The 22423-nt window shown below is 61.8% G+C and overlaps 2 protein-coding genes across 5 annotated transcripts in view; one reads left to right on the top strand and one right to left on the bottom strand.

Annotated features, from left to right (window-relative positions):
- Positions 1-16491, top strand: part of TRAPPC3 (trafficking protein particle complex subunit 3) — a 114959-nt gene extending 98468 nt beyond the window's left edge. Inside the window, exons 2-6 of one of the 3 annotated variants that reach the window (XM_063355780.1) lie at positions 10524-10595; positions 13277-13374; positions 13602-13701; positions 13951-14133; positions 14781-16491. In XM_063355780.1, the coding sequence (XP_063211850.1) occupies positions 10554-10595; positions 13277-13374; positions 13602-13701; positions 13951-14133; positions 14781-14900 (543 nt within the window). In that variant the 5' untranslated portion in view covers positions 10524-10553 and the 3' untranslated portion in view covers positions 14901-16491. Of the gene's footprint in view, positions 1-10440; positions 10596-13276; positions 13375-13601; positions 13702-13950; positions 14134-14780 lie in introns of those variants that run through there. The other 2 variants (XM_063355781.1, XM_063355779.1) reach the window with 2 other exon arrangements.
- Positions 3026-7132, bottom strand: LOC134525194 (uncharacterized). Of its 2 annotated transcripts, none has more exons than XM_063355817.1 (14): positions 6784-7132; positions 6538-6698; positions 6249-6408; positions 5947-6117; positions 5781-5872; positions 5532-5689; positions 5348-5451; positions 5025-5249; positions 4786-4871; positions 4480-4616; positions 4204-4293; positions 3810-4018; positions 3493-3699; positions 3026-3387 (listed from the first exon to the last, which is right to left on the bottom strand). In XM_063355817.1, exons 1-14 carry the CDS (start codon positions 7021-7023, stop codon positions 3100-3102), a joined length of 2328 nt encoding a protein of 775 aa, XP_063211887.1. In that variant the 5' UTR covers positions 7024-7132; the 3' UTR covers positions 3026-3099. The 2 variants fall into 2 exon arrangements, with proteins under 2 accessions (XP_063211887.1, XP_063211888.1); XM_063355818.1 differs by having other exon boundaries at positions 4804-4871.
- Positions 16492-22423: the final 5932 nt, after the last annotated feature.

Below are 22423 nucleotides of genomic sequence, written 5' to 3'. Positions count from 1 at the left end.
CCATCACTCCGGCCTCAGGCCTGCCCTGCTGCTTCCCCTGCACTGCCCAGCATCCCCCAGCCTTGCTCGGGCACTCGCCCATCTCCAGCCCTTCTTCTCCCACATTTTGGGGCTCGCACCCATCCTTCCTACTCCCCACGTTTTATGATGGTCACCTGCAAAGTGCTGCCCTTGCAGCAGACACCCCCTGACTCCCCCGTGGACAGAGCCACAGCCAGCACCACTCAGATCAGCACCCCAAAGAGATGCCAATTTCCCGTCCTGGACCCCCACCTTGGCTGCTCGTGAGACCTTGAAGCTGCTTCTCCCCCCCGCCCCGCCACCGTCACACGTGAGCCTTAGTCACCGCCAGCAGCCACCCCCTGCTCCCGGGGGTGAGGGCTTCGCCATCACACATCCCACCCTGCCTCGATAACAGGCAGATAAGAAGAGGCCTCCCCCACTCCCCGGACGGAGCAGAGGCCTTGGCTCAGCTCCGCTCAGGGGTGAAACGCCTCTTGGCCTTGCAAGAAGCAGGGGTGGGCCAGGAGAGCGGCCCCAGTCCCTGCCCCACGCAGCAGCACGGGCGCCTGCCCACTGTGGCAGCACATCCAAGGGCAGGGGACGTGCGGGCAGCAGCAGCAGCAGGGGGAGAAGCACGGCTTTGGGCTTTGCAGGGCCAGCAGGAGCCGGGGACACATCCCCCTCCGCTGCGCAACCAGCCTGGCCCAAGGACATCACAAAGTGCCTATCTCTGGGTTCATGGGGACGTGCTGATGAACAGATACAGTTTTCTGTGGGCAGCGCCCATCAGTGATGCCTGTTTTGGGGATGACATCACCACGGGGCCAGGAGATCCCCTGCCACCCATCCTCCCTCGCCTACCAGGCAAACAGGTTTCCTGAAATCCCAGCCCTGTCCTCCGGAAGCGTGTTCCTCTGACTCAGGGGACAGGGAGCGGGCAGGAGAGCTCCCCAGCAGACGGGGCGGCCCCTCTCTGTGCCGCTGCAGGGGTGGCTGTACGCCCCAAACCGCCCCAAATGCCCCAGAGCCCCACGCTGCGGCTGAGCCATCGCCTTCCCGCGGCCCCTGGCCCCCGGCCCCACCGCCCGCCGGCGGCTCGCCCGGCTCAGCCAGAGCAGAGGCTTCCCCGAAACTCCTGGCAGCCTCACCTGCCGGCTGACTCCCTGACGGGGAATGCTGCGTGGCCGAGCCACGGCTCCAGGAGCTGCACAGTCCCGGGGGCATGGCGGGGGACAGGAGTGCGAGTGGCACAGGTGCATGTCCCAGTGAACCCACAAACACAGGGGACGCCCCGGGACAGGGAGGGGGAACAGCCCTGCTCACACGCCTGCATGGCCCAGACTCCAAGGGGGCTGCGGCAGCCCAACGGCCCCTCATTTCCATGGCACACAAGGGACCTGGCAGAGCAGGGCTGGGGCCACCCCATGACCTGCTCCGAGGGTGCTGGCGAGTGGCTTCCAAAGCCCCTTTGCCTGGCAGGGCCACAGCCCCGGGGGTCCTGGTGGGGTGAGCAAGGTGTGCCCAGTGGGCACTGCATCACCCAGAGCGGACGAGCATCCCAGGGCTGCGGGTCCAGCTGTACCCGGGGTCGCTCTCCCCAGCATGGGACCAGCCTGGAGCAGGGGGCACGGTGTGGAAGGGGCAATGGCGGGTGTACAGGGCCTGGGGCTGTGCTCCGGCAGCAATCCCAGCATGGGCAGCGATGCAGAGGGCTCCTGGCTGCCGTGCCAGCCTGAGTCGATGGGCTTATACAACAAGCAGAGCATGGATCGATCACTCCGCTGCAGGCAGAGACCCGCTGCGTCGGGGTTCCTGGGTCCAGCCCTCTCGTTCCCATGGTGCTGGGAACAGCCGCCCTCCCCGCGCTGATGGAAAATCCGATGAGCTCATGACGAGCATGCCGCCTGGTGCCAGCAGCTGCATGCCCGAGCTCCCCGTGCTCCTCAGCCCTATGGTGCAGGGTGCAACACTGCCATGGCTCCCTCGGGCCGGCCTGGGGAGGGGGCTGGGGTCTAGCCACAGCACCGTGGGCCCGGCACCTCGCCCTGACACTGCCTGCAGGGAGCCTGTCCTGGAGCAGACGGGTGCAGGACCAGCCCATCCCCAGCAGTGTGCTGAGGCAGCCACCAGCCCCCGAGCATCTTGCCACGGGGCTGGCATCGTGGCTGGCCACAAAGCCCCACTGCTGTAGGACAAGCCCCTGTGGGTGCAGGTGACAAATGGGACAGCGATGGGTTGAGCCCTGCCCTGCCCTGCCGCAGCCCTCACTTGCTCTGTAATTATCCCAGGCCACATCTGTAATTAGGGCCCTGATGTCACGGTGTCAGGCCTGGGCAGCACCACGCGCTCCCTACCAGCCCCACCTTGGCCTCTGGCCCTGGGGCTGAAGGAGATCCTGGTCCTCCAACGCCGTCCCAAGGAGCTCCTGCCTGTCTCCGGCTCCCCGCACCCCCTGCCAGCGTCGCTGCTGGACCCTGTCCCATCCCTGCCCCGCAGCACCCGAGCTGCTGCAGGGCTGGATCGGTCCCTCTGGCTGGTGCAGGGCTTGGCCGCTCACAACTGCTGCATCTCTGCCCCCACCACGCTGCTGGCGTCCTGCCCCCTCCTCGCCGTGCTGGCCCTGCCACTGGCTGCACGGCTGCCACTCTCCTGGGGATGGATCCTGCCTGGGCAGGAGAGGGACCAGCCCCTGCCCTCCGGAGCCCCCCAGGCTGGGAACAAAGGCGGCGCTGCCGGACCCCTACCCCTCGGCACGGGAACTTGTTGGATCGGCCCCGGTAGCTATAAATAGAGCGGGAGGCACAGGCGTGCATCAGCCAGGGCACATGTGGGTCCAGGCAGCCGCTGCCCCTCGGCTGGTGTGGGGCTCGGGCAGGGTGTGGGGCTACAGCGGCACCCTGGGGGGGAACGGGTACAGGGAGGAGGGTGAAAGCCCTGGGCAGGGCAAGGACACTGCCATCCTGCTTCGGGGATGCTCCCAGCCCTGTGCCGGGGGGTCACAAGGGGAGGCTCCACGCAGCCGCCGTGGAGCAGCACCCGGCCCTTTATTGCGAGTGTGACAACCGCGCTCCCCGCGGCACACGGTCACCCCCACCTCTAGCACCCGCGCAGGGGCCGGGCTGCGCCAGTGACAGTGAACTGCGCGCTCAGCACCTCCGAGGACGCCCGCGTCCGCTGGCCCGGCTGCTGCCCACCGGCGAAGAGGGTGAAGGTGCCGGGCTCGAGGCGCCAGTCCTGTGCCCAGACGGCACGCTGCTCGGCCGCCACCTGGAAGGACAGCTTGGTCTCCCGGCCGGCTGGCACGGCCACACGTCGGAAAGCCACCAGCTGCCAGCGGGGCACCGGCACAGACGACTGCTCCCACCGCAGGTACAGCTGCACCACCTGCCCGAAGGGACGGGAGTCAGTGCCAATGGGACCCCCCAGCTGCCCCCCCCGGCTGTATCTGTACCCAGTACAGCCACATCAGTGCGGAGCGGCTGCGCTCACCTCCTCGCCATCCCGCTGCCCCGTGTTCTCCAGCACCACAGACACGGAGAGGTTGGCACAGATGGGCAGCACTGGGGGGCTCAGCACCAGGTCCCGGTACTGGAAGGTGGTGTAGGACAGCCCGTAGCCGAAGGGGTAGAGCGGGGCCTCCTGCCCATAGTACCGGTACGTGCGCCCCTCCATGGTGTAGTTCTCCATCGGTGGCACCTGTGGGATGCGGGGCAAGGCTGGGTGGGCACAGTAAAGCATCAGCCCTGCATCCCATGGCTCCCCTGGCCACTGAGGGCTACAGGTGCTGCTAGCTGCCCCAGCCTTACCTGGTGCATGCCTGCGGGCCATGTGGCTGGTAGCCTGCCGGCCGGATTGGCCCCCACCTCACCCAGCAGGACCTTGGCGATGGCGAGGCCAGTGGCCTGGGCAGGGAAGAAGCATGCCAGGATGGCCCCCACGCCCTCATGCGCCTGCGCCCAGCTCACGTCCAGGGGCCCCGCGTTGAACAGCAGCAGGATGACAGGGCGCCCAGCGGCTGCAGGGAAATGGCTGTCACCAAGAGCCCCGCAACAGTGCTGCTCGGACGGCTCTGGGGTGCCCCATGGATGGGGAACACCTCGGGGGGTTGTGGTTCCCCTCCCTGCACTGCAGCCCATCACCACCCTCCCCGGGCTGCCCCCGCCCCACAGGACCCCACAGCCAGCCCCCCAGAGCCCCTACCCGCCTGCACGGCGTCCTGCAGCAGCTCCAGCTGGTGGCCTGGCAGGGACAGGTCCCTCCGGTCCTTCGCCTCTGTCTCCAGATCTGTCCCTGCATGGGGACAGCCAAGGGACAGCCCCTTACACCCCACCTGGGCACCGCAGACGGATGCGGTAGAGGCACTGACCGCCTCGGGGGGACGATAGGGACCCATTCCCCCCCCGCAGCTGCCCAGGCTCTGGGGGGCTCCCCCTCCCTAGGCTGTGCCCACCCAGCGCCCTCCCCGCTCCCACCTACCTGTCCCCAGGCAGACCACCACCACGTCGGCTGCCCCCGCCGCACCCACCACCTCCGCCTGCGAGTACTGCTGGCACCGCGGCTCCTGGCAGCCCGCCGCGAAGCTGACGTTGGCCGGCAGCGTCTCCAGCCCTCTCCTGTGCCAGGGGAGAGCAAAGGGCACAGGAGCTGCTGTGCCCCAGGGTCGGGGCGCCTTGGGGACGTCCCCCCCTTGCCCTGGCCCCCAGCGAAGGGTCAAACGGCTGCAGTGGCAGCCCCGGGCAGTGCCCACGGCTGGGGAGGGACGGCAGCATCGCGCTGTCTCACCGGGGAGTGTAGATGTACCGTGGCTCCGGCACCGGGGCGTAGTCCCCAAACAGCACCCGGGGGTTGTCGGCGAAGGGACCCACCACCTGGGAGGGCAGAGGGGCGACAGTGGGCACCGGCAGCCCTGTGCCACACAGCCTGCGGCTCTCCAAAGGAGGGGACACCTGTGTGCATGGGGCACGGAGCCAGCAGCCCCTGGGTCACCGTGTCCCCCTGCCGCCTCCGTTTGCGGTGCTCACCGCCAGGCGTTTGCCAGGCAGGTCCCGGGCCCGGAGGGGCAGGGTCCCCCGCACGTTCTTCAGCAGCACGAAGCTCTTGACAGCAGCTTCCAGGGAGAGGTTGCGGTGCTCAGGGCTCTGCACCACGCTCAGGTCCAGGGCACTGTAGGGGTTCATGGCCGGGGGGTCGAACTCCCCCAGCCGCATCCGTGTGTAGAAGAGAGGCCGGACCCGATCGCGCAGCATCTGCAAAGACCCCAACCGGCACCCAAACCTCAGGGGTGCTTGGTGGGGGCAGCCCCGGCTCCCTGTCCGTGCCCCCAGCCCCGCTCCCCCCAACTCACCTGCAGTGTGATGTTGCCCGTGGCCAGAGCCTTGGGGATGTGCATGAAGACGTTGTTCCTCATGCCGTAGGAGAGCTCCAGGTTGCAGCCGGCATTCATCGAGGCTGCCGTGCCGGAGAGAAGGGAAACCCCCTGTCACAGCTGCGTGGTGCCCGGGGACCCCGCACCCATCCCACCAGCTCACCGACTGCTGTCTCCAGAAAGGTGCGCGTGTAGTGGTGCCCCAGCATGATGAGCTCCAGGGCCCCCTCGTCGCTCACCACGTAGCCCTCAAACCCCCACTCATTGCGCAGGATGTCCGTCAGCAGCTTCTTGTTGGCGCAGGCAGGAACGCCATTGATCCTGTGGGAGAGGGGATAGGGCAGCCCGCCCGGCTGGCCACTGGCCACCCTGCAGGCAGCCCAGCCTGCGCAGTCCCTGCCGTGCTCGGTACCTGTTGTAGCTGCACATGAAGCTGTAGGAGCCGGCGCGCACACACGCCTGGAACTGGGGCAGGAAGGTGGTGCGCAAGTCCCGCTCCATCACCTGCAATCGGGGCCGCAGAGAGAGGTCGGTGCCTGGGGGGGCCGCCAGCCACCCCATGGCCCTGCCGTGCTCACCTTGGCGTCGAAGCTGAGCCGGGAGACAGGGATGTTCTCGGGGCCCCCATGCACGCTGAAGTGCTTGCAGCCGGCGCTGGCCTTGATGTAGCGGGGGTGCTGGCCCTGCAGCCCCTGCACAAAGCTGCGGGCCAGCTCCCCGGTCAGGAACGGATCCTCCCCATAGGTCTCCTGGACGAGGCGCAGGCAGGTCACCACCAAGACCCCCAGCCCTGCACTCCCACAGCCAGCGCCCCAGGGAGCTGCTGCCACCCTCCCTCCGGCCACCCATGGTCCTGTGTGGGCCCCCCCCGTGCTGACACCTGGTTCCTGCCCCACAGCGGGTGCCTCATGATGTTCAGGACGGGGCTGAAGCAGCTGAGCCCAGTGTGGTCACCATAGCGGCCAGTGGCGGCGAAGTCATTGTGCTTGGCTCTCACCTCGGTGGCGGTGGCGTTGGCCACCCGGTAGATGAGCTCGGGGCTGCGGAGGGAGCACGGGGGTGTCGGGGGACGAGGAGGGGTCCGTCCCGCAGGGCCAAGTACCGCATTCACAGATGCCCCATCCCGTGGGGGCCCATCTCCAGGGGAGCCCCGTGCCCGGTGCCCGTACCTGAAGGCGGCGGCGAGCCCCAGCGCCTGGGGAAAAGCTGTGGCCCAGCCGGGCGCCTCCGCGTCACCCCGCAGGCACTCGGTGTTCCAGTTGTAGGGCGCGATGCCCAGCCGCGGGACCGGGGGCGCGGGGCCGTTCCCCATCGCGCCCCCCCTCGCCACCTGCGGGCCAGGGGTGCTGAGCGGGGCGGGGGGGATCCCCGAGGGGTCCCGGGGGGATCCCGGGGCCGCCCCGCCGCCCCCTCACCTGCAGCACCAGCTCGGCGGGGCTCAGCCGGCCCAGCAGGTCGTCGAGGCGGCGGTGCCAGGGCAGCGCCGGGTCCTGGAAGGGGAAGGAGAAGGAGAAGGGCTGCGCCCGCCCCGTCCCGGCGCCCAGCGCCGCGCACAGCAGCACGGCGGCGGCCCGGAGCCCCGCCAGCCCCGCCACGGCCGCTCCCGGGGCCGCCGAGCTCCGCCGGGCAAGCGGGAAGGCGGCTCGGCGCGGCATGGCACGGCTCGGCACGGCTCGGTTCCTGGGATCAGCCCAGACCGGCCCGGAGCTCCGAGGCCACGGGCGATGGGCGCAGCGGGGCGGGGCGGGACGCGCTGCAGCTCGGTCCTGCGCCCGCCGGACGGGGCGGAGCGGAGCGGAGCGGGACGGGGCGGGACGGGACGGGACGAGACGGGACATCGCAGGATCCCGCACGTCCCGGTGCGGGGGATGCCGGTGCGGAGGGTCCCTGGACGGGAGGTCCCAGGGCAGGAGGTCCCGGGGAGCTGCCGGGCCCCGGCCGTGCTCCCCGCCGCCCCGGGAAGGCATCAGAAAGCGGCGGGTCCGGAGGAGCTCCAGCCACCTCCCCCCAAACGAGCAACCAGACCCGGCGCGGGGGCCCGTGCCCCGGGGTCCGTATTTGGGGAGCTGCAAGTCCCGGCCGGTGGCACCGTAGCCCCGTGCAACGTGCAGCCAGGCCCTGGCTCCCGTCCCCTGGATCCGCCGCGGTGGCAGGTTGCGGTGTTTTGGTTCCCACCCCGCTGGGCACCTCCCGGCGTGGGCACACGTCTGCGAGTGGGAACCGGCAGAGCTGCCTGGTGAAGCCAAACCGGCTCCCGGGGACACCCCCGCTGCAACGAGGGGAGAGGCCTTCATTAGCACCCCGTGCTTTAACGAGAACCACGGAGCGTGATGCCAGTGCAGGTCTCAGACAGTGAACAGGGACATGGTACCTCCTGTGGGCACCCACATGTGGGAGCAGCCGCAGTGGCCGTGGTCACACTCTCAGTGCCTGGGAGCCGAGGCTGCTGGTCCTCCCAGCCGTGCTGCCCAAGGCCCACATGTGCAGCCTGGGGACACTGCTTGGGGCTGGGCGGTGGCTCCGGTGCGAATGCGCCGGCAGGGCTGCGGCCGGACCTGGCACATGTTGGCCAGGTGACTCCCCAGCCAGCGAGGGCCAGCGCTGTGTGACCCGGAGCAGCATGTGCGGCTTGTGCAGCCCCCGGGCACGCAGCGACATTTGCTCTGCAGCTCTCACATGGCCGCTCCCAGAAAACAAGTGGTGTGGTGACAGCCATGGTTTGGCTTGGCACCAGACAGCCTCAGCCCATGGAGACCTGTGGGCGAGTTTGGTGGACACCTGGCTCAGGGAGCTCATGGCCGCTCTGGCATTGTGGCTGTGACGTTGTGCACTGTGTGCCATGGGGTCTCTGCTGCCCTCACCTTTGCGCTCCCCTGGATGTAGCTCTGCAGCTGGGAGATGCACGGGGGGGGTGAGAGGAAAGCACAAAATGACCCAGCAATGTGTGCTTGAAGCCCAGAGGGCCAACCATATCCTGGAGAAAAGCAGCTCGCATCAAAAGCAGCGTGGGCAGCAGGGCGAGGAGGGGGGATTCTGCCCCTCTGCTCTTATCTGGGGAGAGCCCCCTGCAGCGCTGCCTCCAGCTCTGGGGCACCAACAGCAGAAGGACATGGAGCTGTTGGAGCGGGGCCAGAGGAGGCCACAGAGATGCTGGGAGGGCTGGAGCCCCTCTGCTGTGGGGACAGGCTGAGAGAGCTGGGGGGGTTCAGCCTGGAGAAGAGAAGGCTCCGGGGAGACCTTGGAGCCCCTTCCAGTCCCTAAAGGGGCTCCAGGAAAGCTGGGGAGGGACTCTGGATCAGGGAGGGGAGCCATGGGACGAGGGGTAATAACTTCAAATGAAAAGAGGGGAGATTTAGATGAGATATCGGGAAGAAATTCTTGGCTGTGAGGGTGGTGAGCCCCTGGCCCAGGTTGCCCAGAGAAGCTGTGGCTGCCCCATCCCTGGAGGGGCTCAAGACCAGGTTGGACGGAGCTTGGAGAAACCTGGTCTGGTGGGAGGTGTCCCTGCCCAGGGCAGGGGGATGGAACTGGATGACCTTTAAGGCCCTTTCCAACCCAGACCATTCTGTGATTCTATGGCCATTTGCCCACCGGTGCTGTGACGGGGCTGGGTGCAGGAGGGGAGCCGGCGCTTGCAGGCTGCTCCCTGGCTTTAGGGCTGGGAGATGGGGGGCCACAGACATCTCAGCCTCTTGTCAGCGCTGTGTCCAACTCCTGCCGGGGATTGTGGCAATGCTGGCGGTTCCCCAGCCTGGGTCGACCATGCCAAGAGCTGGTATCAGACCTAGAGGCTCACAGCCCGCCAGCAGCCAAGCAAGCACGGGCTGCGCTGTCCTGGGGACGTAGCCATGTAAGGCAATGCCAGCAGGTCGGACGCAGCCGGGGAGAGCTCAGCCGGCCCCCGCACTCTCAGCACTGCTGCTCCGTGGTGACAGCCAGTGATCACCCAGCTGCTGGATTCCTGAGCAGCCGGCGGGGGGGTCCCACTAACAGCTCCCTCTGCGCCCAGAGCACATCCTCCATCGCACTGCCCCGGCTGGAGCCACCCTTGAGTGTGGGTCAGCAATCATCACTCGCTCAGCAACACGTCTAGGATAGAGATATCCCTGAACAAATAAATAACCTCCAGGCAGCGTCCATCTGGGAGCAGAGGCCGGTGCTTGGGCAGCCGCGCTGGCTGGGGAGGGTCAGGGGGGCTCGGTTGCTCCAGTAAATATTTACTGCAGTCAGATGGAGCCCCACGCCGGGCTGATCTCTGTGACACCCCTGTTCTCAGCTGCGTTTCCCCATGGACGTGTTTGTTTCTCCCACGTGTGAGGCACGGAAACCCTGTGCTCAGTGGCCCCCATTCCCACCCCGTGCTGCAGCCCCAGGCTCCAAGCTGGTGCTGCCCTGCCAGCCCCGGGGGATGCCAGCTGCCCTTGCCCCAGAAACTAATTTCTGCCAAGACACCGGGGCCTGCAGCTGGGCAGGGCCCAAAGCGAGAGCCCCATCCCCGCGGCGTCCAAGGCCGGGCGGGACGTGGGGGTTCTGTGCAGCCTGGCCTGGCGGGAGGTGCCCCTGCCCAGGGCAGGGGGTGGAACTGGATGAGCTTTAAGGTTCCTTCCAACCCGAACCGTTCCATGATTCTATCCGTTGTTCATCCAGCAAAACCCCCCTCACTGCCACCAGCGGGGCTGGCGTCCCTCTGCAGGCCCGGCCCTCCCCGGGCATCTCTCGCGGGCAGCAGCACCGCGGACACCGCTGAGGGCTGGGCCCTGCTCCCGGCAGGCACCCAGAGGAGCGGGGGGAGCCGGAACCGGGCCCGGGGGAAGCGCCCGCGGCGGCCCCGGGAACGGCGGGTCGTGCGCGGACCCCGGCGCAGAGACCGGCCCCGCGGCGCCCCCTGGCGGCGAAGCGCCACCCCTGGCCCCGCCTATCCCCGCGGTCAGGTGACCCTCCCCGCACGCCGGGATTTGTAGGCGCCTCTCCGTCACGTGAGGCGGGGTGGACCCACCACCTCCCCTGTCACGGCGCCGCGCATGCGCGCCGGGGGCGGGCGCGTTGCACTCTGGGGGCTGTAGTTCGCCGTCGCGGGTGAGGCGGGGCCGGCGGAGCGGCGCGGACTGCGAGTCCCGGCGTGCCCCGCGGCGCGGCGGGTGCGAGAGGCGGCGGGGCCGGGCCGGGCGGGCGGCGGCCGGGCAGGATGTCGCGCCAGGCCGGCCGCGGCACCGAGAGCAAGAAAATGGTAACCGCGGGGCCGCGGCGCCCGAGGGTCCGGGCGGACCCCGGCGCGGGGGGTGCGGAAGAGGCGGAGGCCCGGCGCTGAGGGGGCGGCCTGCGGCAGGGCCCGGCGCCGCCCGCCGCTGGGCCGCGCTGCCCGCCCGGCTTGGCGGGGGATGATCGGCGGGACCGGGCCCTCCGCCTGCCCCAGAGGCCCGAGGCGCGGAGCGGGGGGCTCGGTGCGAGCCGCACCGTGGGAGCTGCGGGGCCCGCCACCGCCCGGGAACGGGCGCGGCCTAAAGCCTCCGGTCCCCGCTGATGTCAGCTGCGGGGCAGGGCGGGGAGCGCCCGGTGCGGCGGGGCCGGGGTCAGGGATCGGGCAGGAGCGGGACAGAACGCAGACGCTTCTCCTCTCTCCCCGGTCCCGCGTTACCCGTCCGGCCGAGCGGAGAAACGGGGGAGGGAGAACGAAACTGCAGAGCCGAGGTCGGGCTCTGGGCCACGCCGGAGCGAACCAGCTCATTTCTCGTGCGATGTCAGTATTTGCAAGCAAGTAGTAAAAAATAAAACCTGTTTTTTCCTCCCTCCTTGGCCATGTTGACGGGCTGGTTGTGGCTCAGCGGCGGCCAGGCAGCTGCTCCTGCCCCCTCCGCACCACCAGGGGTTCAGCTCCTTAAATACGGTGATTTTTATTTAAGGAATTGGTGTTACTTCATTAGGATTCTGACATTTTTGTAGCCACACAATGGTTACGTAGTGTTGAGACTATACAGTAGTCTGCAATATGCAAAAAAAAATATGGAAAAGTACTGGGCACTTAATTCCATTAGATTGACTGAAAATTAAGAGTTCGTTTACAAATATGAACGTAGAAGTTTGCCTTGTTATAACAGTTTAAAGTTACCTGAATAGCAGTGTCGCAGGCAATAACCGCGACCAACACTGGGTTTGCAGACTTTGGGGCTGATAAGAGCAGGTGACGGTGTCATGGCTTTGTACAGTAAATGACAACACCTTGGACCGTTAACAGCTGGATTTCCTCCATCCATTCACCCCTACTTTCTCTGGCTGCCAAGCCCTGTCTTTACTAAAATTACTGAAATCCTTAAAAATAGCCTAACCTTTTTTGCATGTTTGTTAAATTCTCTGCCAAACGTCTGACTCTGCCAGTTGAGCTACAGGAGACTTCCACCTTGTCGGTTGCTCTTGAGTGATGTGAATTTGTGCAACCTTTATCTTTCCAAGACAAAAGCAGAATTGTAAGTAAAGAAACCAAAGAATGTACCAATTCTTTAGATCTAAAATTGGGCAAAAGTACCGAGGGGTCTCACTGGTTCTCTTACAATGACAAGGTGGAATTCCCTGTGTCTTCTAACAAAGCAGATTTCTATTTGTTGAATGTTGCCGTTTGGGATTGATTCCTCCTTGTGTTTGTCTTGCTTTCTGTAATCTTGAAGTGCGATCAGTGTTGTCACTTAACTCTGATGTTGTCTCTTTTCCCTTCCTTTCTGCCTGCCTGCTGCTTTCATTCTGTAGTATTGGTATTTGCCATTCATTTCACCTTCTGCATCTATGCATCTCATGGTAGGTGATAGGCTTTTAATCTGGGATTAGTCTCTCTGTAATGTTTCTGAATGCTAAAACTGAAAGCAGAAATAAATGATGATGGTTTATTTGTTCCTGAAAACACTTCAGGTTCTGTGGAAAGCTAAAGCCTGTTGTAGCTTTTTGTTTTGCAGCCTTTAATGACTGGTCTGGCTTAACGGCTCCCAGGAAAATGCACTTTGACGTAGTTGCTTCAAGTTGAGGATCTGGTGAGAGGGATGGCTGGGGGAGGAGACTCTTCCCTCGGTGTTTTTCTGCAAATCAGGCAACAGTGCAAAGAAAGCCGAGTAACTTTGATCCTAGCCAGGCACAGAAAGAGGATGTGCACAACACAGATCTGCTGACCCGACCTGAAATCATCCTTGCTGTTCCTCTTCTGGGTATGAGGAGCTGATTTTAATCTATGAAGCAAATTATGTGCTTAGATAACTTTCTAGGCACCAGATGAGTCTTGTTTTTTCTTGGTGGCAGAATGTAATAAATCTGAATGGACAAGCATTTTTTGTCCCCTTGAAAGGAGCAGAAGTGGAGCCTAACGAGTGTTGCCTGTTTGCAGAGCGTTCATGAAACACAGATAACGGCAGCTTGAGCCAGTTTGCATCTCTAGGTCAGTGGTCGAAATAAATTCAGGTCGCCGTCAGCTGCACGTTTAGCCATCCGGGAGGTGGTCGGTGGCACACAAAATGACCTGGAGGTGTCATTGCAGTTATCTGGGGATGTGCTTGTTACAGCAGAGAAATGCTAATTGGCAGCTGACAGGAGTTGCCAAGAATGGCTACAGGGGGGCAGCAGCCTCCTGGTTTGCCTCTTCAGGTCAGATTCCGGACCTATTAATGGGAAGTGCTTTGTGTGTGGAGAGAGGGAGACAAAGAAAGTGCTCAGTCGTTCCTAGTCCCAGAGAATTTCTCTTTCTAAGGAGACTGAAGTTGCCTTGCCAAAATATGAATGGGGATCTCTCCTTATTAAGCAGCACATTCCTTTGAGACAGCAGGTTTCTGTTCCCCCTCTCCAGGCCGATGGAAGCAGCGCTGGACACAGATGCGGCAGTGCTCAGTCAGTTTTCTCTTCTGCTTGTACTAAATCCTTTTTGCCTCTGTCTAGAACTCGGAGCTCTTCACGCTGACGTACGGCGCTCTGGTCACCCAGCTGTGCAAGGACTACGAGAATGACGAGGACGTCAACAAGCAGCTTGACAAAATGTAAGTGGATCTGCTGCAGCGGAGCCTTGTAGGAGCTCGGGTTCACAGTGTGGCACGGCTGGGTGCTGCCCTAAGAATAAAAGCCTGGCAGACTGAATTTTATTTAATACTGATATTTCTCAGATTTAAATTTTTTTTCTCCGCTCTTTTCTTTTATAAATGTTGGATGTCTTTCTAAAGCTACACATTTCCCACTCTGTAGCTGTTGTTCTTTTGTACATTCACAGGGGTTACAACATCGGTGTTCGGCTCATAGAAGACTTTCTGGCCCGGTCCAATGTCGGAAGGTGCCATGATTTCCGTGAAACTGCAGATGTTATTGCAAAGGTAGTTGTCAAAGCACAGCTTTGTCCAGTTTTGCGTGTGAGGATAGAGTCTTTGCTACTCGCAGGACTGTTCTGAGAGTTTGACTGCGGTTTTGGGGAGGAAAAAGAATTAGATCTCTGACTACTGATGACCGGTGGGAAATGGGAGAAAGGAATGGTGTTTTCAAAACCCTTTAGTAACTTGATAAAGACCAAAGCCGTGCTGTTGCTTCATGGGACGTGTTCTTGTTCATACTGTTTGACGTAACAGATAGCATTTAAAATGTACCTGGGCATCACCCCGAGCATCACCAACTGGAGTCCTGGAGGCGATGAGTTCTCCCTGATCTTGGAAAATAACCCCTTGGTGGACTTTGTTGAGCTCCCTGACAACCACTCGTCTCTCATCTATTCCAACCTGTTGTGTGGAGTGCTGCGAGGTGCCCTGGAAATGGTGAGCCAAGGTCTCTCTTCCAGTGAGACAGAAATAAGAACAACCAAGGTATCAGCACATACTTTATTGTCTAGTCTGTGTTTGCTTTGGATGTGAAATCCGTTCCCAGAAGAGCAGAGCTACAGGAGCGCTCGGCTGCTGTGAGTCCCAGAGTTCCTGACCAAGCCCCTTCCTCTTGTGGCCCAAGTAGAGGCACTAGTATCTCCTTGAATTTTTATGAAGCTTCAAAATCTTCACTTTATCACTGCTGTGAGCCCTAGTTGGGAATTTGCTGGAACAAGAGAACAGCTGTGTCTCCAATTCAGGAGTCTGTATTTAGGCTTGATTGTCTTGCTTAGCTGAAATTTTTGAGGAGCATGTGTGGAGCAGCAGGACGCATAGCCCAGCACGAAGCTGGCCCTGATCTCTGCAGGGAGCACTGGTTACACTGTGGGAGGTACATTTGCCAAGGAAAGGTGCCTGCTGTCTACCCTGTAGGCCACGGTGTACAAGGAGGGTGTGATCCTGAAAAATAGCGAGTGCTTCTGTAGAGCTCTGCATTTGTGTGTCATGCCCTCAGAGTCCTTAAACTCGGTCTTCACAGTCAGGCAGGTCCTAGAGAAGCGGCTGTTGGAGGGAGGTAACAGCTCTTCTTTCCTCTTCCCTAGGTTCAGATGGCCGTAGATGTAAAATTTGTCCAGGACACACTGAAGGGTGACAGCGTCACAGAAATTAGAATGAAGTTCATCAGGCGGATTGAAGACAATCTTCCAGCTGGTGAAGAGTGAATCGCAACCCAGTCTCCCTTTGGGACTGGAGGGGACCAGCTGGTTTTGGCCATTAGCTTTCGTCACAGATCTGTAGGGATCTAGCGCCCCTGTACATTCAGACTGACTGACTGTTTGAGATGTAATTATATTCTTCTACTGTTACTTCCATCTTCTGTAGAAGACAGTTGTCCAGTTGCTGTTTATTTCACAGGTTCGTTCTGATGCTTTTTCATAAGGTGATGTCTTTTTCGTATTACCCTGGGGACTCTTTCTACGCTCAGTTTCTAATTGTGACATTTGGTTGTGCGAGAACTACTGCTCAGACTCCAGAAAGGCTCCAGTCTGTTCAAATCTGAATCCGTGTTCTCTTACCAGAATTGGAGACCAGGCTGTGAGAGCTCACTGATTTACTGTTAAACGCTGTCCTTAAAAAGAGGGGCTTAAAATTCATTTGGAGATAAGTGCATAGTATTTCTGTAGACCAAACTGGCTTCCTGCATTTGATTCTGAAATTACTAGTAAAACGTGAGCTTGATACAAAAGGGTGACTTGGGAGATCCATTTGAGTGTTGGCACCCGGTCGGTTCCTTTTGTGGGAGAGCAGCGGCGTCACCAGCACGGGCAGATTCAGGAGGTCGGTGTGGCTGGGGCCATTCTGCAGTTTCTCTTCCCCCAGCAGTCTTGTGGCTCTCCTCTCATAAGGGGAGGACGGTGAAATTGCAGTGGAGCAGCAGTAAATAATTTAAATGGAGAAAAGGAAAGAGAGGGTAAAATGCCATCGGTGGTCTGCAGCGGGTCCAGCCCAGGGGCCGTGGGGCAAGTCCAGGGAATGAAAAGCCAAACTCAAGACTAACGACTGGGCGGTGATCAATGTGTTTCAGCGGGTAGAGCCTGTTCCCCTGTTAACGGTCTATAAACACTGCGCAGCGCGGAGGATGTGCCGGGGTGTATTCTCACAGATGTTTAGGCTACAACAGAATTTCCCGTGTTACTTGAATTGGCAAGCTCTGGCAGTCTGTAGCACCCGCTGTTCGTTAAAATAAATACACAAAGTAGTATTAGATCTCAAAAAGCAAGATATTGGAAAATCAACTTCCTCTGCCATCCCGGTTAGCCAGAAAACGCAGTCAGACGTTCAGTTCTCAAATCACTTTACGTAGCATGAAGGCACAGATCCACAGAGATAATTAGGAGCTTCAGGTCGATGCTTTCACTCACGCCCACGGCAGCTGGCGGCTCCGATACCTTTGTAGGTTTATGCCTGAGTGTAAGGTGAGAGAGAACGGTGCTGCTTGTGCTGCCGCTCGTTTTGCTTCTCTGGACACTGGTGGCTCTCCCCGTCCCTTTTTTTGCCCAAGTGAGCCCCTTTGGTGGGAGGGTTGGGGTGCCTGGTGTGATGCGCGTCCTGCGAAGGGGCAGAGAGGAGCTGTAAAAGCAGCCGAAGAATGACATGGAGGAGCAGCGGTGGCTGATGGGTTTTGGAGGCAGAGGTGCTGCGTGGCCATGTCACAGAGATGAAAAAGATCTGTCATTTCTCATTGTTGACCATTATAATTCATTTTAAGGCTGCATTTTAAAAGCAATTGCATTAAAAGAATCCCGGTGTCAACTCTTTGGTTTCCTCTTCCTTTGGCGAGGCAGCGGCGAGCGGCGTGGGCTCGGCGCCCTGCAGGGTGGCAGGGTGACGGCAGCGCCGCACCAGGAATGTCTGACGGCCGGCGTGCCTGAAAGCTGCTGCACGAAGGGAACCTGCCCAGTATTCAGCGCACGGAGGGATTGTGGCGGGGGGTGGGACTCGGGGGCTGATGCAGTCAATGTTTGCTTGTTCGAGGACTGGTCTTTTCCTGCCCCGTGAATACCCGTGCGGGTACGTTAGCCGGGGCTCGCTACCGCCAGCCCAAGGAGCGAGCTGGGACATGCTATTTGTGGTCATTCATAGCGGCAAAAAATCACCTCGGGAGGCACCTGTGCCCCCCCCGTGCCCACTCAACGTGGGGGCTGCTCCACGGCTGCCATCAGCCACGCAGTGCTGCGGTCGGGAGCGCGCGGGCGAGGAATGGCGACTGCTGGCTCCGGCAGGAGCTCTTGCCCTCCCTGCTTGTAGAAATGGTGCAGATGCTCCCCAGGAGCCCATGGCGTGAGGGAGCCGCCCCTCAGCCTGCCCGGGGGCATCCCCCCGCGACAGGGGGCACCCCACAGCCTCGCACAGAGCACCCAGGGCTGCACCACGGCCGCTGCCACCCCCGGGGACCAGGAAGCAGCAGCTTTTACAATAAAGAGGCTTTTCTCTTTGGCTGGGGCTGGTGAGCGTCACGTGTCCCCAGCCTGGCCGGTGACAAAAGCCAGGCTTTGCCAGCCAAAGTGTCCCCAAACAGCCCCGACACGCACCCGGCTCCTGAGACAGCCCTGGGCAGCGGCTGCCCCGGGGGACTGTCCCAGGGGGAGGGGGGGCCCGTGTCCTCCTCGCTGACGTACAGCTAAAAGGGGGCGATTTTGCAACGGTGAGCTCGTGCTGGGTCCTTTCCCTCCTTCCTGGGGTCCTGGAGTCCCACTGCCGCCCCCCCGGGAACTATGGGGCTGCGCCGTAATTTGCTGGGGCGACTGGGTCAAAACCAGCCCAGACCCTCTGGAAGAACAAAAAGCAAAAATTGCATTAAGTAAATTAAAACTGTCTACTACCGAGTAGCTCATTGTAGACAAGGGAGAATATGCAAAGAGCTCTGTTTGAAACCTACTAAATATTACCATGTGCTGTTTATAGGAAACAAATGGGGAAAGGCATGCTGCATCAATAAAACCCTGAACATGGTTGGAGTTGGACTCGAGCCTTTCCACGGCTCTAGGTTATTGAATACCCTTCACTTTCATGTAGTGCCAGGCCTGACCCCTGGACACATACCGCGAAGGGGAAAGTTGACTTGTGGGAATAATAGACATTCCTGGTGAACGATTTAACCTGGCAGGAAAAGAGGCGACTTTCAGCCTTTCATATCTCGGCGTGATATTAGAGATGACAATAGCAACAAGCCAAGGAGGGGACGCGGGACACGGGGCGGGAGCGCTGCCGGAGAGTGATGCTGCCCGACCCCAGCAGACGGCGGTGCGCAGGACGAGCCCCCCTGGCTGTGCCTGGCCCCTGCCTGCCCACACTGGCCACTCGGCCACCCTGGCCACCCCGTGGTGGCAGCAGATGGACTCTGTATCACCCAGACCCCGGCTTCCAGCCGCAGTGCTGCATCCCAACCCTATCCTGGGCTCCCAGAGTGATGGGTCCTGGGAGCTTTATTCGCAGCGGTGCCCGCAGAGGGTGGAAGGAGCTTTTCCAGCCCTCGCCTCCCTCAAGCTCTGTTTTCTCTCATGGGAGAGCAGGAATTCAGACAGTGCCGAGCCGGAGCGTGTCCCAAAAGTGCACACTGGCGGGAGCTGAACTCCCATCCCAGGCATGATGTACCAGAGTCCAGCTTGAGGGTTTAAACCAATTCATCCCCCCAGGTGCTCCCGCTCCCCGCTCGCCCGGGGTTCGTTGCCTGCTTTTGCTGCAGCAGCCAGCGAGGGCAGTTTGCTGCCGCCCTGCTCCGACTGTGCAGGACGGGGCTCCGGGGTGTTTTGGCTGCAGCAGGGCTGGCGGTGAGCCCGGCCACGCACGCAGCCACGCTCCGCACCGCCAGCCCACGCCCACAGCACCCGCGTCCCACCCTCGCACCAGCCCAGTGAGGGGAGGTCCCTTCTCCCCTCACTGGTGGGAAGCAGAGCTCCCAGCCCCGCTCCCACCACCTAACCTGGGAGCGTGTGGCAGCCCTGGGCACCGTCCCTCTGCAGACCTGGCACCCGCTGATGGGGCAGGGACAGTGCCGGGAGAGGAGCCCAGATGGGGACGGGGGAATCTCTCCAGGAGGGAAGAGTTTCCGGAGTGGTGTCCTCACTGCCAGGGCAGCTCCCACAGCTTTCAGCCAGATGTGCTTGGCCAGGGTGCCAGGCGCTCGCTGGAGCTGTGAGAAGGATATTTCACTCTCAAGGGCTTGTCTGCTGGGATGGCAGTTCCTCGGCAGGGCTGGCACAGAGCCGGTGGCCCCGAGCAGCGCCGGGCTGGCACCATCCACTCACCGGCTCAAACAGCCCCCTCGAGTCCCACATGCGCGGGATGCTCAGCCCCAGCCCCTCGGGGTGCCCCAGCCCCACGTCCCGCTGCAGCCGTGCACTGAAAAACTGCTGGCTGCACGAGGGCCAGGCGAGAGGATGCTCGGGGTGCGGGTTCCAGCCAGGCACGTCCCCTGTCCCAGGACTCCCAGCTCTGGCCAACCTGGCCGAGCTTCTCCCCGCACTTGGCACCACATGAATACATTCTCTGCCTGATAACAATCTGGCAACTTTGGGTATTGCGATGCTTTAATAAACCTTCCCGTATACTCGGGCTGGCTGCAAAGTGCATTCAGCTGACCCAGGGAGCCTGGGCAGCTTGCAAAATCCTTTCCCAGAGCACAGCCATGCTGCAGAACCACTGCCCTGGCCCAAACATGGTTTCCAAAGCCGGGAATGCCCACCGGCAGCAGTGCTGGGTCAGGGCAGCCCTTTGGTGATGCTCCTTGGCACCCGCCCTCCTGCAGCATCCCGTGCCAGGGCCGAGGAAGGGGAGGAGGTTTCTGCAGGGTGGGACGAGAGCAGCCCCAGCAGCGCTGCTCGGAGCTCTGCCACAGTTTGGTGGCGTTTGGTATTTCGGGTGAAGGGAAGGAGGCTCCATTGTTCCTCTTTTATTGTTTTCTGTGTTTCCTAAGCGGGACAGGCACCCTCCTCCCATGCTCTGCCCAGCCGCGGAGCTGGCCCAGCCCTTTGAAAGTCTCACTGCAGCGAAGGTGACTGTTAAAGTCTCGGGTGAACAGAAGCACAGAGAGGAGCTTCCCCGCTCCCAGGCACAGACTGGCCCCAGCAGCACGTGCAGGGATGAAGGGTGTCCAGGGGAGGAACCCAGTTTGTCTCAGTGTCCCCTTCCACCCCCATGCCCGGTCGGGTCCATGCTCTCATGTCACTGCCTGGCGCTTTGTTTCCATACGCAGCAGTTCAGGCAGCTTGTGCCAATCTGTGATGGGAAGGCACGTCCCTGGGCGACAGCGTGACAGTGGCAGAAGAGGCTGACACCAGCCGAGCCATCGTTCCTGCCACGGTGCCGTGACCCAGCGAGCACGCCGGTGCTCTCCCGGCCACGGGACGGTCCAGCCACCCCCAGCCCGCCTCCCGCCAGGCAGCCGGCCAAAGACCATCCTTTCCGCCTTTCTCCCTGTGGTTTCACTGCTCTCAGTTTCTCGTTCCGCTCCACACAACTAAACCCCAATAATTAAAACCACAGCCGCTATTGTCCTGCCGGCAGCAGCACCGTTCCCCTGCGGAAGCCGTTCCCCCGCTGCCCGGTGGCGCGGGGACACGGCGCTGGGCTCCCTCCGAAAGGGTGCAGGGGTGCCACCGTTCCGCACAAACACTGAAGCCACGAGCTCGCTGCCATCCCAGAAATAAAGACCCCGGGCAGAGCAGGGGGCACCGGTTCAGCCTTTTCCACAGAAGGTGCAAAATTTCCAAGGGCCAATCAGCAAACGCAGCCAGACCCCCGAGCATCCAGCTCGCGCGGATCTGCCCGGAGGCAGCTTGAGAAGCTGCTGGTGTTGTGCAGCCTTGGCCCGTGACAAGACCTTCAGCTGTGGGCCAGGAACAAACAGGCATTTTGATGAGAAATGTTTGCTTTCTTTCAAAATAGTTTTAATTTTGGCTTCCAAGGAAGGGAGTGGATGAAGTGGCTTGTGTTTCCCTGAGCTGCGGCAGGGCACGTTCTCAAAGGGCATCTAACCCGTCCCAGGGCAGGAGCCGCTCTCAGCCCATCCCCGCAGTGCTTGGGCTGAGCCGGGCTTACAGACCCGGTAATGGAGCTCCAGGCAGCCCAGCTCCTGCTCAGCTGCCCCAAAAGCTGCTCCTTTCTCGATTAAATCTTCCCTGCAGCCATTCAAACCCGCGACGTCCTGCCCTGAAGCAGTGCCAGGGCAAGTGGCTCAGTTGCCACTTCCTCCTTTCCCGGTTGCCAGCCCCCACACCAGCAAGATGGCACCAACCGGGGGCCACGCAGGAGCCCCCCAGTACACAGCCCACCCCCAGCCCCATCCCGTCCCCACCGTGGTGAGCAGCTCACCACAAGCAGGACAAACTGGATGGCAGGGAATGGGCTGCGGTCAAGTCTTCCAAGCGGTTAAGTTAATAGAGAGAGGAGCGAAACGATTCGAAAATGTAAAGCCAATCCCCTCCCCGAACGAAGCAAAGCCCCAGACTTTCATCTCAGCCCCGGGGATCCCGTTGGCTTCTCCCTGCCCGTCACGCGCGGGCAGCCGAGACATGGGAGCTCCGCTCGGGGAAGAGCGCTCGCCAGAACAACGTCTCTTTTTCCAGCAGAAAAATATTGATTTTATTTTAATTAGTGCTAGTGCTGACATCCAAGAGCTCGGAGAGATGTCAGGCACGGGGCCGGCTCTGCCCCAGGCTGTGGCTCCACATCCCCGTCCCACCGCTGGGCTGGGAGCTCCCCATGGCCTCCCCCGTGCCCCGGCTGGAGCCAGCATCTGCCTGGGGCCACTGCCGCCATCGCGGCCTCTTGCCCAAGCTCCCCGGCCGGGGCCGTCATTGCTCCCCTGGCCCCGCAGCGGTGAGCCATTGCTGGGAAGGCACTTGAGCAAGATGCCACGGAGCAGCCGGAGGGGCATCCCCCGCGGAGGGGACAAACACAGTGGCTTCCTCGAGCACAGAAGCAACTCGGCAGGACCTCTGCTTGCCCGGTGTGGAGGAGCCTGGAGGGAGCAGAGAGGCGATGGCGCTGCCCTGGGCTCCCCAGGCTCCAGCATCCCCCTGCCCCACACTCCTGCACCCCCTTGCCCGGGGCTCCAGCATCCCCTGAGCTGCAGCATCCCAGCCGGGCAGGGCATGGGGAGCGTGCCGCGGGTGCCGGCTGGCCGGGAGCTGGGGAGCAGAGCGTTAACTGGGGCAGCTGGGCCGGGGAGCGGAGCCGGAGGAATGAGGAAGCCGAGGAGCGGGTACCCGTAGTGGAAACGGCTTGGCACGGGCTGTGGAAAATGGAGGCCTAGAGAAATGTGACAGCAGGCTGGACTGGCTGGGAGTACCACACAGGCGTATTTAAGCCTTCAAGCCTGCCATTGTTCTCCCCTAATTATTCCCACTCCCTGAGTATTACACCCCATAATTCAGGAAAGCTGAGTAATGGAAGAAACAACAGCAATTTTAATCTCTCAGTACCGGTGGTCTCCACCAAAAAAATGCTTTCAAGAGCTCTGCGGTCGCGACTTCCTCGGTTTGGTGGGCAGCGGAGGGGAGGCAGAGCTCAGCCACCGGCCCATGGGTGCTCGGCTGAGACCGGAGGCGAGCGGCGACAGGACCGGGACCTTCCTCCTGGTGATGGGAAAGGAGCCGGAGGAACACGCCGGGTGCTGGGAATATCCACGCCTGGTACCACATGAGCCCCACACCAGCAGCCGGGTGGCTTTGGGGTGATGCTG

This window comes from Chroicocephalus ridibundus, chromosome 19, assembly GCF_963924245.1.
Source record: "Chroicocephalus ridibundus chromosome 19, bChrRid1.1, whole genome shotgun sequence".
Classification (NCBI taxonomy): domain Eukaryota; kingdom Metazoa; phylum Chordata; class Aves; order Charadriiformes; family Laridae; genus Chroicocephalus; species Chroicocephalus ridibundus.
This window is presented reverse-complemented; position numbering and strand designations above follow the sequence as displayed.